The 20518-nt window shown below is 36.6% G+C and overlaps 2 protein-coding genes across 5 annotated transcripts in view; both read right to left on the minus strand.

Moving 5' to 3' along the window:
• The window catches only part of LOC107472406 (putative disease resistance RPP13-like protein 1), a 138838-nt gene that overhangs the window by 112949 nt on the left and 5371 nt on the right, over positions 1-20518 (minus strand). The window contains exon 2 of one of the 3 annotated variants that reach the window (XR_008005937.1): positions 8646-11346. The exons of 1 other annotated variant lie outside the window; for it this stretch is intronic. Coding sequence is in view for 1 of the 2 variants with exons in the window: in XM_052257387.1 (XP_052113347.1) it covers positions 8359-11346 (2988 nt within the window). In the remaining variant the exon portion in view is untranslated. Of the gene's footprint in view, positions 1-8318; positions 11347-20518 lie in introns of those variants that run through there. One more of the 3 variants, XM_052257387.1, reaches the window with a different exon arrangement.
• Positions 516-3562, minus strand: LOC107472407 (pentatricopeptide repeat-containing protein At2g02980, chloroplastic-like). Of its 2 annotated transcripts, none has more exons than XM_021134507.2 (2): positions 3218-3562; positions 516-2717 (listed from the first exon to the last, which is right to left on the minus strand). In XM_021134507.2, exon 2 carries the CDS (start codon positions 2681-2683, stop codon positions 869-871), a length of 1815 nt encoding a protein of 604 aa, XP_020990166.1. In that variant the 5' UTR covers positions 2684-2717; positions 3218-3562; the 3' UTR covers positions 516-868. The 2 variants fall into 2 exon arrangements, with proteins under 2 accessions (XP_020990166.1, XP_015947423.1); XM_016091937.3 differs by having other exon boundaries at positions 516-2714; positions 3218-3561.

A 20518-nucleotide genomic window follows, 5' to 3' on the forward strand; every position in this document is an offset into this window, starting at 1 on the left:
TATATATATATATATATATCTTTTGTAAGCATATTACCGGTTCATCAGTTATACAAAAAAGGCTATATATATATGATTTACAGCAAATTAACATTAGCTAAATCATAATTTCAGCAACAAACTCAACTTTCAACAACAAATTCAAGATGTACTATTACAGCAATGAAATTGAAAGAGGAATAACAGGGCCGAAGCTGAAACTCACCTGCGCAGAGAGACGAAGCAAGCGTTGATGAAAGACCTGGGCCGAAGCTGAAACCCTAAACCCAGACTCACGGCAGAGGAAGCGTTGATGGCCGAAGCAGGTTCACCAGTTAACCGCCGGTTCGCACACTGGTTTTTCGTCAGGCAGTTTTTTATCTAAACCGGACCGGCTACCAATTCCTGGCTAACCCGGTTGAACCAGTTGATCCGGTTCGATTTTCAGAATCATGACTAAATTAACGTTTTGCGCAACTAAAAATTAGTCATGTTAGTTTCCACTAATTCAAATTGCTAATTCCACGAAAACTATCATATCATCATAAGCTGAAATACAAAAATCATCATTTACATAAACACGAGTGTCAAAATATACTAACAATAAGTTATATTACATTAGAATGAATCCGAGGTTCTAAACTATCCAAAGTATCCTTATATTACGTGATTTATAACATCCGTGTGTACAACTCTGTTGATTAATTACCTAAATTTGCCCAAGATGATGATAGTATTCCTATTCCTATTCCTCTCCCAGTGTTAAAGTAACAAATCTCTTCTTTTCGGCTGCATAGAGTTGGTATTCCAAGCACAAATAATAGCACTAAATTCTTTGGTCATGAATCAACCTATCATTTCAATATTGCAGAAGAATCAATAAAATCCATTACCAGTAATCCCCACAGGAACATTCCCCATCTTTGAAATGATGAAATCGCTGCACGTCTCTAAGTATGATTTGCCTACCAAATATGAATGATATAAATTTAGCAGCATTGTGGCAATCCCCACAGACCCGAAGGTTCTTCATGACACGAATAGTTGTTCCAGGAGGCGTATTCAGAAGCCCGAAAGTAATAGCTAGTTTCTCACTGTGATATCTGAGAATAATTTCTTTCTCTTCATCATCCATGTCTGCATGAAAAACTAGAGAGGTGTCAGGTACATACCCAGCCAGCTTCAATTCCTTTACCAATTCGTCAAGTGCATGGTGCAATGCATTCGAAGTTGAATGAACACCATCCCCAGAGAAGAATTCATGCACAATATTGTTGACTTCTATAGAGCTACAACCAGGAATCTTCACTGCTCCTTTGTCTACCATCTTTTTCCTTAAGAAATTCACATCTTCCCATTTTCCATATCTTGCACACAAGTTTGACAGAACAACGTAGTCCCCACCATGTGAATCATCCAGCTCAAAGATTCTCTCAGTTACTTGCTTTCCCATTTCAACATTGCCATGGCTGCTACAAGCAGATAGCAATGTCCTCCAGAGAATTGGTGTGGGCTTGATTGGGAGTTCGTCTATGAATTTATAGGCTTCATCTAGGCGTCCGGCTCGGCCAAGCAAATCTACCATACAACCATAATGCTTGATATGAGGAACAATCCCATACTCATTAGTCATACTATGGAAACAGTGGTAACCTTCCTCTACCAATCCATTGTGACTGCAGGCAGACAATACCGCTACAAAAGTTATCTCATCAGGCTGCACTTTCTCCTTCTTCATTTCTTCCAACATTGATACAGCACGGGAACCATGTCCGTGCGTTGCATACGCGACAATCATCGCTGACCAAGCCTGCGTGTCCCCCCTGCGCATTTGCCTAAACACCGAAACTGCATCATCCAAGCTCCCACACTTGGCATACATATCAATAAGTGCTGTGTTCACCTTTACATTGCGAATAAAACCGTGCTTCTTGACGTACTCATGTATCCACTTCCCCAAGTCCAATGATCCAACCAAAGTGCAACATGATAGCACGAGAAGCATGGTGACATCATTTGGCTTAAGTCCACTCCCCTGCAGTTCCCTGAACAGAGCCAACGCCTCATTGGGCCTACTATTCCTAGCATAACTAGTAATGATAGCATTATATGCTACCACACATGGTTCGTCAATCTTATCAAATACTCTCCTAGCAGTGTCAACCTCATTACACACAGTGTACATATTTATCAATGTTGGACACACGTAAGTGTTCTCACTTACCCCAATCTTCATAGCAAGGCAATGCAATTGCTTACCTTCCTGCAAAGCCTTAACCTTTGCACAAGCCTTGAAGAGCGAGGAAAATGTGTAACCATCAGGAAGGATTCCGGAGCAAAACACTTGGGAAAACATCAGAATTGCTCTAAACGGGTCATCAGAGTGCACGAACCCACGTGCAATGGTGTTGAAAAGGAGAATATCTGGTAGGGGAATTTGGTCGAACAGGTGGTGTGCATGGTCCAATGAAGCTGGTGTAGGTCTGGCAGTGCATGAATTGATGATTTTGGTGATGACAGTGAGGTCATTTTGGAGATTGGTCTTGATGGTGTAGCCTTGTATCTGCTTCAGTTCCCTGAGAGAGGAGCATTTGGGTATGAGCGAAAGGAGGTATCGTAATGGCAGAAGTGCAGTTGTTGTTGGTGTGTCTGTGTACGAGGGAAATTGTGGTGGGAGTCCAAGAATGGATAATGAAGATGCCATTTCTGTTATTGTGAATCTTCCAATTCTGCTGCTGCTTTTGCATTGAAGTGTTTCAGTGTTTGCGAGTGAATCAAGGACAATCTCAATTGCAAGGATCATAACAACAATTTAACAAATTAACAAGAACAAGACCCGAATAAAAAATCCATCAAGTCAATAACAAAAAACAAGGACAATCTCAATCTCAAGGATCACAACAACAACAATTTAGCAAATTAATAATCTCAGAAGAACAAAGCAACCCAATAATCTCAAGGACAATAATAGGTACACAACAACAACAATTTAGCAAATAGACAAGAACAAGACCTGAATTAAAAATCCAGCAAATTAAATCGCAGCAACGTAACAATTTAGCAAATTAAAAAAACACCAGCCCAACAATTTAGCAAATCATCAACTTAACACATTCAAGAACAGAAAATCACAAGGGCTGGAACAGCGAAAACTGGAACAGCAACTTACTAATTAAAACAACAACCAACTAAAACAATAACTGAACAATTAATAGAAGAAAGAAGGAAAAGAAATCACCTTAGTTTTCACATGTTCTGAAAATCAACAGAGGAGGGAGAGGGAGCTGGAGCTTTAAAACTCGACGGAGATGGCTGAACGGAGGGCTGCACAGCGGCTGATGAGAGGCTGAACAGCGGCGGAACGGCGGCTGAATGGAGGCTTGAACATGCGACGGAACAGAGGCTGAACAGAGACTGGAAGACAAGGGCCGCGGAATGGCGGCTGAACGGAAGCTCGAACACACGACGGAACCGAGGCAAACAGAAGGGAAACACGCGGAAGCGCGGCGAACAAGGGCGGAACAGAGGCGTTTCGATGACGCTGGAGCAGCGCCGACCACTATAGTATTCAATCCCACTATTTATTTGAAGGATAAAGTATTCTGCCACAATTTAAAAATACCTAATCAGTCCCCAATCAAACAACTACCTATGTAACTTAGTTGGTTATGATGACTATTAAGTGATTCAATGTGTATATTATATTTATGATAAAAAAATTTTAGAAGAGCCTGTTTTAACAATCTGACAAATTTATAGTCTAAAAAGTAATTATTGAAAGAAACTTGATTTTGTAATGACTAAGAAAGAAAATATAGATAAAATTTTTGTAGTGTACTTGAATGGAGTATGCTACTTGGGTAGCGAATTTGTCACTAAAAAGTTTCGAACCACATCAATTGTTTGACTGCAAATAGATGATGCTCGTCTTACTAGAGCTTTGGTAGTGTTCAACGAATCTGTTACTCTTATTTCCTCATGAGAATAGTCACATTGAAATATCCATTTTGAGCAAAGTTGGTGTAAAAGAATCTTGAGTAAAGCTTTTCACAGTTGGACTTGGACCCGTTACAGATCTTTGTTATCCAATGGGAATGGGCAAAGAATGTGAAGTAATATCTTTTATCAGAAACAGCAGCAGTGAATTGGCTTCCTTTGATGTCATCACCGGCAAAGTAATTCACAATATTGGACTTGAATCCAAAGTCATCACACAGTTCAATTGGACTTTAGTCATTGGACAAAGTTGCATGTCACTTTTGGCAGTTGGAAACTTACTGAGTTACACTTACACCCTTAGCTTATAACTCATTTGACCTTTTTGATAACAAATCATGTTTAAACAGAAATCAGTGGACTAATTAAAATTCCTTTCCATTTTTGATTTTTTATCTCTTCCTTTTGTGTGTTTTATAGCAGCAAATTAACAAAAGAAAAAAAAAAGAAGAGCATGGGATGTTGTTTTGAATGATAAGGAGTTTGTTGATGCACTTCTAAGTCTGTGGCGTTCTTTGGAGAGGAATCCAAGTATATAACTCTTGATGATACAGAGTGCTGCCTTCCCATGTCTTCCTATTTTTCATTGTCTCTCATTTCATGATTTGAGGTGGAAACTTTTATTGATTCTCAAAGATCTTACTGTTAGTATTTAAATCTTCACTTACCATTTGCAGGATAAACATAGTTGGTGCTGCATTATTGACTAATTTTTGTTATTTTTCTAACGAAACATGCAATTCTTAATCAAATGCACAATAAAAGAGAGAGAGAGAGAAAAAAAAAATCTTAGACCATAAAGACTTAAGGGTGTAAAACAATTAATCTCAATCCTCCAACATTAATCTTCCAAAAAGGACTATGTAGGGAGGAAAAATAATGTCATGGTATTAGAGTGACTAATGATGAATTAAACTCCAATAACAAGGAGCTGCTCTCTATATCCAAGAACACATGCTCATTGAGGCTCCTCTCTATATCAATAACTGTCATGCCTCTCTTGAATATCATGGATTGTTGTTGAATTGCTTTCTGCAAGAAAGTTTCACTCTCTCCTGTTCCCACCACATACAAATTATCATATTTTTTTAGTAATCAAAGTTATTTGAACAGTATAAAGTATATATTCCTTCTTAGGGAACTTTTAAATTCTCATGAAATGATTTTTTTTTTCAAAAAGAAAAAGAAGTTAGTTCAGCCATCCATGCCACTTTTGCCATCAGGTTTCTTAACCACCACTTATATGAAAGCAATCACGGTGAGAATTCCATTTTCTTTGGAAGTTTTCTATTTTTGGCAGGGACCATGATCTTCTTCAAGAACCTTATTGTCCTTGTCTTGTTTCTCAGAATTACCCACTGAGTATTACAACCATGGAATATTCTTCATGCATCAAAAGCAAAATTGTAGCTGCAGAAGTTATCTCTTCTTGGCTTCCATGGAAAAGCTGTATGAGAAGGTAAAAGTGTTAACTGTGTCAGTAAAGAATGAAGGATATAAGACATTTAAAAAAAAAAGAATAACAATAATGTAAAACATAATGAAGAATGAAAAATTAGTGACTCATACTTTATATGCAGAGTATAAATATTGTTAAGATTTGGACTAGTGTTTGAATTTCATGTACATATTATTACTGTCGATTCACTGTACTAGCAAAATTACAATGAATAAATGCCATCATTTTTCTCTAATTCAGATGATGAGGTCAAATTATGCAAAGCTGAAACATAATTTAATGCAGATTAGTATCATCATTTTGTTTTATTAACCTCCGAAATATCTAATTACTTAGTCCTACTATAGCAGCATGCATATCTTCTGCATTATTAACAGAAACACTATGAACTGAAAGATGAATATTTGTCATAAAAATCTTACATTTTTACGCACAAGATCATGTTTTTGATCTTTAATTTGTCATACTGATATGTTTATACTAAGTTGTCAACTTGTTACTTGTTCTTAGTTAAAGTGAAATCATTTGATAATTTCAAATTGTCATGCCTCTCTTGAATCTCTTCCATGGTGTCCATGATTGCTACTCTCCCTTGTTGCTGAATTGCTTTCTGGAAGAAAGTTTCACTCTCACCTGTTCCCACCACACAAATTATCATATTTTTTGAGTTATTTATTGGAACATTATAAAGTATATACTCCTTATCAGGGAATATATAAATTTCCATGAAATGAAATTTAAACTTAAAAAGAAAAATTAGTTCAACCATCCATTTTCAGTTGTGCATACCAATTTTAACATCAGGTTTCTTAACCACTTATTTAAAAGCAATCACGGATGAGTATTCCCATTTTGTGTGGAAGTTTCTATTTTGGCAGCAGGGACCTTGAATCTTGTCAAGAACATTATTAAGCATCAAAAGCAAAACCATAGCTGCAGAAGATATCTTGTTGGGTCCATGGATAAGCTGTATGAGAATATCAAACATTCTTGCCTCCGAAGCTTCTCTGCTGTTCACCACATTCTCCAATTTGTCAATGCAAATTGATTTGTGTAGATAGACAAGTGCTCCCAATTCTTTGATCTTGTTCTCTTCATGCTTCCCAACATCATAATCACTTAAGAACTGCAAATTTTTTAATTTGCTTATGCCTTTTGGCATCTCATGCAAACTAGTCCCTCTGATATCAAGATGACGCAAATTTACAAGATCTTTCATGGCAACAGGAAGCATTTTCAGATTTGCACATCTAACCAGCTTCAACGTCTGCAAATTGTACAGCTTACTCAATGACTCCGGCAATGTCATAATGTAGGTCTGAGACAAATTCAAGTAACGCAAATGAATCAACTCGCCTATTGAATCAGGCAGTGACTCAAGGGGAAAGCATTTGAATGACAACGCTCTCAGGAACTTCAACTTTGACAACAAGATACAAGGTGCGTTTTCCATGTCAAATGGGATCCATGGCTCCAACTTGATTTCAAGAAATGTCCTTGCATGTTCCGCTCGGTCACAATCTCCCAAAAGTTTTGAGATTGGATAATTGCCTTTAACATTATGTGATAAATGATGAGTTTTAATATTAATCTTAGTAGCATTCTCAAGCTCTTCAGCCCTGAAATAGAATTCTCCAGCAAACATCATTGCCATATCGTGCACGAGATCATGCATAACAAATATCTTTTCATCGGTATTACGAGCTTGAAAAAATGATCTCGTAACTAATTCATCAAACATTCATCACCAACTTATTCCAGTGTCTTTTTACCTATTGGCTGTAAAAAATTTTCTGCCATCCATAACAAGACTAATTCATCTTTATCAAATTCATAATCCTTGGGATATAAGGAACAATAAACAAAGCATTTTTCTTAACGCTGGAGGCAGATAATAATAACTTATTCTTAACGCTGGAATAACATTTATCTGGTCATCAGAGAACTCCCAGATCTCGCTCAAGAACATGCTGTAGCCCATTACCAATTAATAAACTAAAAACAAGCTGTAGTTCTACTATATATGATTATCACTGATGATACAATTATAGATTCAATGGAAAGAAATTTCTATTAGCTGGCAATCTCTCATTGTTTTAGTTTCATGAAATACTGATAAAAAGAATATGAGAAAAGTAATGTTTTTAATTAGAAGCAATTTCTTGTCCACAATTCACAACAACAAAAAAGAATATCCTATATTACAAAGGCTTAATGGTGGAAAACAATTAATAACGCTCTTCGAATATATAAACGCCGAGGTAATTCACCAATATAGTAGCATATGACGCATTCTAATCAAATTCAAAAATCCCGAAAATTCAAATACATGTCTGCAACAGAATGTACCAACATGAATCTTCCAATAGAACCATGACCATGAAATTTCTAGAAAGCAGAAACGAAACCAAAAGTTTCAATGTTCAAAAGGGTGGATTCCAAAAAGAAATAAAGAAGCTAAGGTGTTAAATAGTGACTTGCTCAATTGTGTCCATGATTGTGGCTCTCCCTTGTTGCTGGATTGCTTTCTGCATGAAAGTTTCTGTCTCACTTGTTACACCACATATAAGTCATCATATTTCTTGAGTAATCAATGTTATTTGAACATTATAAAGTATGTAAAAAATCTTACTGTTCCTGTCTTATTTCTGCAATGATTGAATATTGTTCATGCAGCGAGAAAGAAAATCTGTATGAGAAGGTATAAGTGTTAAGTAAGGAATGGTATAACACATTAATAAGAATGATTGAATGAAGAATAAGAATATTGTAGACAGAATGAAGAATGAAAACTCGTGACTCACTTTATATGCTGAGTATAAATCATGATGAAAACTATAAATATATTTCCGGAATAAGAATAACGTTGTGTGTGTATGAGAGAGAGAGAGAGAGATAAACAGTTACCTGTTGAAGTTGTTGGATTACCAAATCCATCTGCTATCAACTTTAATGGCGCGGATGTGCGAGATTTTGGGCCAAACCTGTGGATCCTTCTTCTGACATCGATTGCCCAGCAAAGGGCTTTTATAGACGCTTAGTTTTATTAGAGAGGCAGGCAGCTTTTCACCCTCCATATTCTCCAACTTGGGACATTCATCAATAGTTAAACGTTGGAGGGAGGTGAGGTGGGTAAGTCCCTTGCATTCCAACGTCTCCACACTTTTCATGCTTGTCAGTGTGAGAGACTCAAGGGAGGCAGGCAACCAACCTTCCTTTGGGATGCACTTCACACTCTCATCATGTTCACCAGAAATCCAAAGATATGTAAGCCCATGAAATTGCGAATTCATGAATGGTGCAGAGCTCACCAGTTTCTGGCAGTAGCTGATGGCAAGAGATCTCAAGCTACGGTGTGTATCTCCTGTAGCAGACAAATCCATCTCTGTGCAACCCAATATTCCGAGTTCATCTAGCTGAGGTGTTGCCATCCATATCGTCCATATGGATTTCAAACTCCTACAATTCTTGATCCATAAAGAACGGAGACTTGAAAGTGAGCGTGACACCACAATAGACTCCATCTTTTCACACTTTATGATTTCAACATTCTTGAGATTTGGAAATGCATCCAACAACGAGAAGGATGTAACTGAATCACAGCTGTTCTCTATTGATAGTTCCTGCAGCGAGTGATGTTGCCCATCCATTTGGAATTCTAATTCTCTACAACCCTCGATCCTCAACTCTTGTAGTGATGGGGGAATAGCACTCACTGGAAACCATATGTGGGAGGAACAACCTGAGATGGATACAGACGTGAGGTAAATCAGTTTCGTGTGCGTAATGACATCCACCACGGACTCCATTTTATGGTTTCCTTCAATTGATAGACGACGCAGTGAAGGAGGAAGCTCCGAAATTCTCACTTTATTGCCACCATCAATGTATAGAGTGCTAACTGCAGGAGCACTTGGAAGACAACAACTGAGCTGCTCGCAATTGAAAATTGTAAGTGATTGCAAAGATGGTAGATGATTCGGCAAATCTCCTCTCAACATCGGACACTCCCTTATGGTAAGCTCCCTAAGTCGAGGAAATGCATTGAACTCCAATGAACGCCACTCCTTCCAGTGAGGCATTGATTGAAACCAAAGAGTTTCAAGCATTGGGAATGGTGGTGTCTCCAAACAAGATTCACCATTCTGGTTAAAGTATAACTCAGCATTCACAATCCCCACACTGTCAAACTCTAAAATGTATAGGTTCTTCAAAAAGGGCAACTGCCCAAGTGAAGGAAGCATTCGACAATTCCTGCAACTATGCAATATTATTTTGGTGATGTTGTGGTAGGAAGAATGTCCCAACCAATCTGGAAATGTTGTACCCCTGTAACCCACGATTTCTAGTCCTTTCAAATTACTATGAGGTTGTAACTTGTTAAGTATCTCTCTTTCTATTTGGGAATCAGCTGTATTCTCGTCTTTATCCGATGACCACCTCAAGAGCAAAGAGCTAATGCCATCCTTATCAAACATTCTTGCCATCGAAGCCTCCCTGCCATTGACCACATTCTCCAATTTGGCAATGGAAATACATTGTTGTAGATTTGCAAGTCCTCCCAATTCTGTGATCTTGTTCTCTTCACACTTCCCAACAACATAGTCGCTTAAAAACTGCAAGCTTTTCAATTTGCTCATGCCTTCTGGCATCTCAGACAGATGAGTCTTTCTAATATCAAGATGGCGCAAATTTACAAGATCTTTCATGCCAACCGGAAGCATTTTCAGTTTTTTACATCGAAATAGCTTCAAAGTCTGCAAATTGTACAGACTACCAAAAGACCCCGGCAGTGACACAATGTAGGTCTCAGACAGATCCAAATAACGCAAATGAATCAACTCACATATTGAATCAGGCACTGACTCAAGAGGAAAGCTTTTGAACGACAAAGCTCTCATGTACTTCAACTGTGACAACATGATACAAGGTGCATTTTCCATGTTAAATGGGATCCATGACTCCAAATTAACTTCAAGAAATGTCCTCGTATGTTTTACTCTATCACATACTCCCAAAAATTTTGACATTGGATAATTGCCTTTGGCATTATGTGACAAACGACGAGTTTTAATATCAACCTCAACTGCATTCTCAAGTTCTTCAGCTCTAAAATAGAACCCTCCAGCAAAAATCATAGCCAAATCATGTATGAGATCATGCATTACAAAAACCTTTTCCAGAGTATTATGAGGTTGGAAAAATGATCTTGCAATTAATTCATCAAAATATTCACCACCAACTTCTTCTAAAGTCTTTTTTCCTACTGGTTGTAAAAAATTTTCCGCCATCCATAACAAGATCAGTTCATTTTTTTCAAATTTATAGTCCTTGGGATACAAGGAACAATAAACAAAGCACTCCTTCAAGTATGAAGGAAGATAATAATAACTGATTCTTAATGCTGGAACAACCTTTATCTTTTCATCTGAAAGTTCCCAGATCTCACTCTTCAACAAATGGTTCCAATACCTGACATCCGAATTTCCACGCAATAAGCCTCCAAGGGCTTGAGCTGCCAAGGGCAATCCATCACACTTCTTTACGATATCTCTACCAATTTTTTCCAGGGTTGGATTCTCCACAAAAACAGTTGAAAGACGTGCATGTTTTGAAAACACCAACCAACAATCATCATCAGACAATGAACTTAGTTCATGAGGTGAAACTGTTTGCACTACGGAAGCCACATTTTTACTTCTAGTAGTTATGAGAACTTTACTTCCCTTAACCCCTTTCTGAAAAGGTTTTAGAAGTGTATTCCAATCATCATAATTTTCATTCCATACATCGTCCAAGACAACAAAGAACTTTTTCCTTGACAACATTTGCTTTAAATCATGTTGAAGTAAATTCAAATCTGTCAGATTATAAGAACTCGAAGTTATTGCCTCGATTATAGTCTTGGTGACCTTGACAATATCAAACTCTTCTGACACACAAACCCAACCTCTAAAATCAAATTTGTCCTTCACTTTGTCATCGTGGTAAAGCAATTGGGCTAAAGTAGTCTTTCCTATTCCGCACATGCCCACAATGGAAATGACAGATAAATCGCCATCACCAGCATCATCATCATCCAATAACAGTTTCAGTATGGCCTCCTTGTCTTCTTTCCTGCCACATATCTCCGATGGTTCAAGGAGAGATGTGGATGGAATTCTCCATGACATGTCCATCTTGGCACTCTTGTCCAGACCAAGATAATGTTTGCGTCTTACAACGGACTCTAGTTTGCCAACTATTTTTTCCATGTCGCCATTATCTTCAATATACGAATCAACTAGACGAGACCAGGAAGAAGAGTTACCTGGATCCCTTTGAGTGGCAGCAATAGCGGCTTGAGTAGAGAGTTCGTCGAGCAAGTCGTCGACCATATAGAGAGCATCTTGGAGATCAACAAGCCACTTCTTGGCTTTCTTGTCAGTGAACTGCTTCAGCTCAGCATCATCAAGAACAGGTCCAACATCATACAGACAATTCTGCAACCTAACAAGCAAGTTGTTCCTTTCAAGGAAAGAGTCGTCTTCTTCAAGTATTGAAGTCGTGTTGTCCAAAACAGCATCAACAAGGGGAGAGAGGTAAGCTCCACCATAGAGTTTTTCAGCCATGATTGGTGGATTTCAAGTGCAGCAGATCAGATGGGATCAGAATTCAGAACAAAGAAAGAAAGGCGATGGAAGAGGGAAGGGTTAGCAGTTTGCAAAGTACTCTCTGGGTTTCTGAAGCAGAAGCTAAGGCAAGTCTTTGGATCGTGTGGTGGTGGTGGTGAGTGAAGTTGACTTCATGAATTTTATTGTCGTCTTTCACCCATTGCTGTAAATTTTCTTTTTTGGACAGCAGAATATTGAGGAATCTCGAATTAAGGAATGAAAAAATGTTCACGTGCTTTTAAGAATGGATTCTCTCAAATTTTTTTAAGAATTGAGAGAATAAATTATGATCTTTATTGTTAATTTTATAAGTAAAATAAAAAATATAAAAAAATTAAAAAAATTAAAAAATTATACTTTATTTTCTCAATCTTTTTTAATAATTGAAAAGATCTATTTCCACGATTTTTTGTTCCAATACATCATGCATAGTGGATAGTGCAGCAACCACATCAATTTGTTCAAAACATTAGTAATTTCTGGCCATTTCAAGTTTATCATTTTATCATATGTGTGTAATCCAAAAATAATAACCACGACAACAACAACAGCAACCATGTGTACATGTTACCGTGACAATTAGAATACTCGAAATTACTATTTTAATCTCTCTTAGTCACTCTCATATTTGGTCTAATTTGATCTCTCTCACAATTTTATAAAAATATTTTAAAATAGTTATTAATCCTTAAATTTCTTATAAATTTTTTGATCAATTAATCTGTCTATTTCTCTATCTATTTTTATTATATAAAAATTAATACAATCCTATTATAGAATAAACTCATGCTATATTGATTTCTATAATTATGCTTCATCATCAATTTTACATAGATGGTAATTTTACAATATAAAAGATAATAAAAATAAGACATTTGACAAATGAATATTATAACTGTTTTTTTTAGTTGCTACTTTAGTTATACCTTCTGCATTATTAACATTTAACAGAAACGCTTTGAAACAGATGAAATATTTGTCATAAAAATCTTATCTTTCTACATAAGAAGCTAAGTTAATGTTTTTAATTTTTTATGCTGATATGTTTATGATAAGTTGTTAATTGTTGATTGTTCCGTAGTTAAAGTAACATCATTTGATAATTTTAAATTGACATTGTCAAGCAAAGACTTTTAGTTTCATGAAATACTAAGAATATAAGAAAAGTAATGTTCTTAATTAGAGGCAATTCTTTGTCCACAATACACAAAAAAACAGAAAAAGAAAATCTTAAATCACAAAGGCTTAATGGTGCAAAACAATTAATCACAGTGCTCCAATATATAAACGCCAAGGTAATTCACCAATATAGTAGCATATGACACATTCAAATCAAATACAAAATTCCCAAAAAATACAACATGTCTGCAAAAGAATGTACCAACATGAATCTTCCAAAGAGAACCATGACCATGAAATTTCTAGAAAGTAAAAACCAAAACTAAAAGTCTCAATCTTCAGAAGGGTAGGTTCCAAAAGAAAATAAAGAAGCTAATGTATTAAATTTTCCAATGCAATGAACACTTGCTCAATTGTGTCCATGATTGTGGCTCTCTCTTGTTGCTCATTTGCTTTCTGCATGGAAGTTTCACTCTCACCTGTTTCCAACACATATAAGTTATCATATTTTTCAAGTAATCAATGTTACTCAAACATTATAAAGTATATATTTATTCCTTGTCTGTGAAGATATAAATTTTCATGAAATGATCTTTTGTCTAAGAAAACCGTTAGTTCAGCTATCCATACCACTTATGACATGAGGTTTCTTAAGCAGTTAAATGAAAGCAGTGATAGTGAGAATTCCTCAGCATTCACCTGTGTGTATTGCAATGACTCAATATTATTCATGCAGTAAAAGCAAAAGCATAGCTGGAGAAGTTGTGTTGTCGGGTCCATGTATATTCTATATGAGAAGGTGTAAGTGTTACTGTTAAGTAAGGAAAGGTATAACACATGAACAACTAAGAAAGAAGAATGAAAAATAGTGACTGAATTTATATGCAGAGTATAACAAATACCTGTTGAAGTTGTTAGATTACTAAATCCATCTCCAATCAACTTGAATGTGGGGGATGTGGGAAATTTTGGGCCAAAACTGTGGGTCCTTCAACTCACACCGTTTACCCAGCAAAGGAGTTCCACAGATGATGAGTTGAGTTAGAGAGGCAGGCAGCTTTTCTCCCTCCATATTCTCCAACTTAAGACAACTCTGAATACATAGTTTCTGGAGGGAGGTGAGGTGGGCAAGTCCCTTGCATTCCAACGTCTCCACACATTCAATGCCTTCCAATGTGAGAGACTCAAGTGAGGCAGGCAACCAACCTTCCTTTGGGAAACACTTCACACTCACACTCTTGTCGTTTCCACCTACAATGCTAAGTTGAGTAAGCCCATGAAACTGCGAATTCATGAATGCTGTAGAGCTCACCAGTTTCTCACTGTAGCTGATGAAAAGAGATCTCAGGCTACGGTGTGGATCCCCATCCCCTGTAGCAGACAAATCCATCTCTGGGCAACCCACTAATACGAGTAATTCTAGCTGAGGTGCTGCCATCCATAGCCTTGACAAGGATTTCAAACTCCCACAATTCTCGATACCTAAAGAACGGAGACATGAAAGAGACCCTGACACCACAATACACTCCATCTTTTCACACTTTATGATTCCAACCTCCTTGAGATTCGGAAAGGCATCCAACGAGAAGGATGTAACCGAATCACAGCTGTTCTGTATTGATAGTTTCTGCAGCGAGTGATGTTGCCCATCCATTTCGAATTCTAATTTTCTGCAATCCCGAATCGTCAACTCTTGTAGTGATGCGGGAATACCACTCACTGGAAACCATATTTGGGTGAAACAACCTGCGATGGATAATGACGTCAGGCAACTCAGTTGCGTGTGCGTAATGGCCTCCACAACCCACTCCACTTGATGATGGCTTCCTTCAATTGATATTTGACGTAGTAAAGGAGGTAGCTCCCCAATTCTCACTTCATTCCCGCCTTTTATGATTAAAGAGGTCATTGCAGGAGCTCTTGGAACACAAAAACTCAGCTGCTCGCAATTCTCAATCTCAAGTGACTGCAAAGATGGTAGATGATTCGGCAAATCTCCACTCAACATCGGACACGAACTTATTTTAAGCTCCCTAAGTCGAGGGAATGCATTGAACTCCAATGAACGCCACTCCTTCCAGCAATCCATTGATGAAAACGAGAGAGTTTCGAGCTTTGGAAACGGTGGTGTCTCCAAACAACATTCATCTTTCAGGGAAAAGTAAAACTCAGCACCCACAATCCCCAGACTTTCAAAAAATCCAATTTCAAGGTGCTTCAAAGAGGGCAACTGTCCAAGTGAAGGAAGCATACAACAATTCCTGCAAAGATACAGAACTACCCTAGTGATGTTGTGGTAAGAAGAATGTCCTAACCAATCTGAAAACGTTGTACCCCTGTAATTCCAGATTTTTAGTCCTTTCAAATTTCTGTGAGGTTGCAACTTGTCCAGTATCTCTCTTACAATTTGGGAATCAACTATATTTTCATCTTCATCTAGCTGCCAACCCAACGTCAAAGACTCAATTCCATCTTTATCAAACATTCTTGCCTCCAAAGCTTCACTGCTGCTCACCACATTCTCCAATTTGCCAATGCAAATAGATTCCTGTAGATCTGCAAGTGCTCCCAATTCTTTAATCTTGTTTTCTTCATGTTTCCCGACAACATAGTCACTTAAAAACTGCAAATTTTTCAAATTACTTAAGCCTTTTGGCATCTCATACAAATGAGTCCCTCTAGTATCAAGATGACGCAAATTCATAAGATCTTTCATGCCAACAGGAAGAATATGTAGTTCCCGACATTCAACCAGCTTCAAAGTCTGCAAATTGTATAGGTTACACAATGATTCTGGCAGTGTCACGATGCAGGTCTGAGACAGATCCAAGTAACGTAGATGAATCAATCCACCTATTGAATCCGGCAGTGACTCAAGAGGAAAGCATTTGAACGACAATGCTCTCAGGTACTGCAACTTTGACAACAAGATACAAGGTGCATTTTCCATATTGAATGGAATCCACGCGTTCAAATTGATTTCAAGAAATGTCCTTGTATGATTCACTCTATCACAAACTCCCAAAAGTTTTGACATTGGATAATTGCCATTGGCAATATGTGACAAACGACGAGTTTTAATATCAACCTCACTTGCATTCTGAAACTCTTCCGCTCTGAAATAGAATTCTCCAGCAAAGATCATTGCTAAATCATGCACGAGATCATGCATCACAAACGTCTTTTGGGGAGGTATGAAAATCGTCTTTTGGCGAGTATGATGAGGTTGGAAAAATGATCTCGCAATTAATTCATCAAAATATTCACCACCAACTTCTTCCATAGTCTTTTTACCTACTGGTTGCAAAAAATTCTCAGCCATCCATAACAATATCAATTCATCTTTGCTAAATTCGTAGTCCTTGGGATACAAGGAACAATAAACAAAGCATTCCTTCAAATATGAAGGAAGAAAGTAATAACTTATTTTTAATGCTGGAACAACATTTATTTTGCCATCGGAGTGTTCCCAGATCTCACTCTTCAATATATGATTCCAATACTTGACATCAGAATTTCCGCGCAATAAACCTCCAAGAGCTTGAGCTGCCAAGGGCAATCCACCACACTTCTTTACGATCTCTTTGCCGACATTTTCCAGGGTTGGATTCTCCATAGAAATAGTTGAAAGACATGCATGCTTTGAAAACACCAACCAACAATCTTCATCAGACAATGAACTCAGTTCAAGAGGTGAAACGGTTTGCACTACAGAAGCCACCTTTTTACTTCTAGTAGTTATGAGAATTTTACTTCCCTTAACCCCTTTCTGAAAAGGTTTTAGAAGCTTATTCCAATCATCATAATTTTCATTCCAGACATCGTCCAAGACAATAAAGAACTTTTGCCTAGACAACTTTTCCTTTAAATCAAGCTGAAGTAAATTCAAATCTGTCAGATTACAAGAACTCGAAGTTATTGCCTCGATTATAGTCTTGGTGACCTTGACAATATCAAACTCTTCTGACACACATAACCAAGCTTGAAATTTGAAATTCTTCTTCACTTTGTCATCATGGTAAACCGATTGGGCCAAAGTGGTCTTTCCTATCCCGCCCATGCCCACAATGGGAATGACAGATAAATCACCATCAGCAGCATCATCATCATCCAACAACAGTTTCAGTATGGCCATGGGAATGACAGATAAATCACCATCAGCAGCATCATCATCATCCAACAACAGTTTCAGTATGGCCTCCTTGTCTTCTTTCCGGCCACATATCTCCGATGGTTCAAGGAGAGATGTGGATGGAATTCTCCATGACATGTCCACCTTGGCACTCTTCTCCAGACTAAGATAATGTTTGCGTCTTACAATGGACTCTAGTTTGCCAACCACTTTTTCCATGTCTCCATTATCTTCAATATACGAATCAACAAGACAAGACCAGGAAGAAGAGTTACCTGGATCCTTTTGAGTGGCAGCAATAACGGCTTTAGTCGAGAGTTCGTCGAGCAAGTCATCAGCGAAATAGAGAGCATCTTGGAGATCAACAAGCCACTTCTTCACTTTCTTGTCAGTGAACTGCTTCAGCTCAGCATCATCAAGAACAGGTGCAACATCATACAGACAATTCTGCAACCTAACAAGCAAGTTGTTCCTTTCGAGGAAAGAGTCGTCTTCTTCAAGTATTGAAGTCGTGTTGTCCAAAACAGCATCAACAAGGGGAGAGAGGTATGCTCCACCGTAGAGTTTTTCAGCCATGATTGGTGGATCTCAAGTGCAGCAGATCAGAATTCAGAACAAAGAAAGAAAGGCGATGGAAGAGGGAAGGGTTAGCAGTTTGCAAAGTACTCTCTGGGTTTCTGTAGCAGAAGCTAAGGCAAGTCCTTGGATCGTGTGGTGGTGGTGATGAGTGAAGTTGACTTGATGAACTTTATGGTCGTCTTTCACCCATTGCTGTAAATTTTTTTTTTTGGACAGCAGAATATTGAGGAATCTCGAATTAAGGAATGAAAAAATGTTCACGTGCTTTTAAGAATGGATTCTCTCAAATTTTTTTAAGAATTGAGAGAATAAATTATGATCTTTATTGTTAATTTTATAAGTAAAATAAAAAATATAAAAAAATTAAAAAAATTAAAAAATTATACTTTATTTTCTCAATCTTTTTTAATAATTGAAAAGATCTATTTCCACGATTTTTTGTTCCAATACATCATGCATAGTGGATAGTGCAGCAACCACATCAATTTGTTCAAAACATTAGTAATTTCTGGCCATTTCAAGTTTATCATTTTATCATATGTGTGTAATCCAAAAATAATAACCACGACAACAACAACAGCAACCATGTGTACATGTTACCGTGACAATTAGAATACTCGAAATTACTATTTTAATCTCTCTTAGTCACTCTCATATTTGGTCTAATTTGATCTCTCTCACAATTTTATAAAAATATTTTAAAATAGTTATTAATCCTTAAATTTCTTATAAATTTTTTGATCAATTAATCTGTCTATTTCTCTATCTATTTTTATTATATAAAAATTAATACAATCCTATTATAGAATAAACTCATGCTATATTGATTTCTATAATTATGCTTCATCATCAATTTTACATAGATGGTAATTTTACAATATAAAAGATAATAAATCTTTACATGGTAATGATACAAAACTTTAATCCTCTTAATAATTAATTAAATTTAATATCTATTATTACTCAATTAAATTAAAAAGTAATGATTAAATACAATTAATATTTATTCAGGGTTGTTACACATTTACATATTTTTTTTCATCCAAGTTCATTCGAATAGACCCAACATCAACAAAAACCACAATCGTTAAAAGAGTGTGATTACTGATTACACGTGCTTATTCTCCTTCTTCTTCTTTTCCTTGTTCTCTTTCTTCTTCTTCTTCTTCTCCTTCTTCTCCCTCCTTCTCCTTCTCCTTCTCCTTCTTCTCCTCCTTCTCCTTCTCCTCACGCTCGTTTATGCACGGAACTTCTTCTTCTTCTTCGTCGCCTTCTTCTTCACGTTCTTCCTCCTACTCCTTGATCTTTTTTGCATTCCTTTTTCTTACCGTATTTTCTCTTTATCGTCATTCTTTTGTTGTTGTTGTTGCTGTTTTTTTTTCCTTCTCTCCCTGGTGAAGAAGCCATAGAAGGTGAGGAAGAAGAGTTTTGAATTGTGCAGAAGAGAAATGAATCCGAAATTGTAATGAGAAATGAACTGAAATTATATTTAGAATGAATCGAAAATTAAATTCAGAATGTAAACTCATTTCAAAACAAGTACAGATTAAATTCACCTTATTTAAATCCAGAATAAATTGAAATTACTTAATAATTGCGACACAGAAACTTAATTCGAAAATAAACACACAAACAAAATTCAATCATGAATAAAAACACATCCAAATCCATCAAGTGATTTTGTAATATTATGTGTTTCTTCTTCTTTATTTGATTAGATGAATAAGACAAGAAAAGAAGAATATAATGAGAAAATTTGAAGAACTTTTTCTTCTTATTTCTTTTTTTTATTTTTTTCTTTTTTTTCTTGGTTTTATTCCTCTTAAGATAGTGAAATAAGAAGAATCATAACAAAATAATTCACTCAAAAATGAACTGAAATTATATTCAGAAATGAACTGAAATCATATTCAGTTCATTCTAAATATAATTTCGGTTCATTTCTATTCTGCACAATTCAAAACTCTTCCTCATCACCGTCTACTGCTTCTTCACCAGGGAGAAAAGGAGGAAAAAAATACAACAACAACAACAACAATAAAAGAACGATGATAAGGAGAAAACATATGAAGAAGAAGGAACTGCAAAAAAGGGAGGAGAATGAGGAGAAAGAGGAACGCGAAAAAGATGCTTCGTGTATAAACAAGCGTGAGAAGAAGAAGAAGAAGAAGTTCACGTGTGTGAATTTGAAACAAGGAGAAGAAGAAGGAGAAGGAGAAGGATCGGAAAAGGAGAAGCGCGTGCCTCTAAATTACTTGGATAAATTTATGTGGAGAATAATTCATATTTATATTAAAACTATAATAATAACAATTTTAAGTTACAAATATTTAAAGTGTATACTATTATTCTATTTTTTAATCTCTCAAATGAAATATCTAAAATATTTTTAAGCACATTTAACATTGACAAACAACATCTTTTTACTAGATATACATAACTCAGAGTGTCAAATTCAAGGTGAAGAGGATTGAAGCAGAATAGAATGAACGAGCGTAGAATTTGGACCGGAGTAGCGACAAGATGGAGCTGGTGATAGATTTGGGAATCTAGAGCAGAGAAGAACTAAAATCGAATTAAAACAAGGACAAGACATATTAA

The sequence above is a fragment of the Arachis duranensis genome, chromosome 2 (assembly GCF_000817695.3).
Source record: "Arachis duranensis cultivar V14167 chromosome 2, aradu.V14167.gnm2.J7QH, whole genome shotgun sequence".
NCBI lineage: Eukaryota > Viridiplantae > Streptophyta > Magnoliopsida > Fabales > Fabaceae > Arachis > Arachis duranensis.

What these genes read in the sequence shown, in the direction of transcription:
- LOC107472407 (XM_021134507.2), bottom strand. Translation starts at nt 2,683, where the DNA reads ATGGCATCTTCATTATCCATTCTTGGACTCCCACCACAATTTCCCTCG.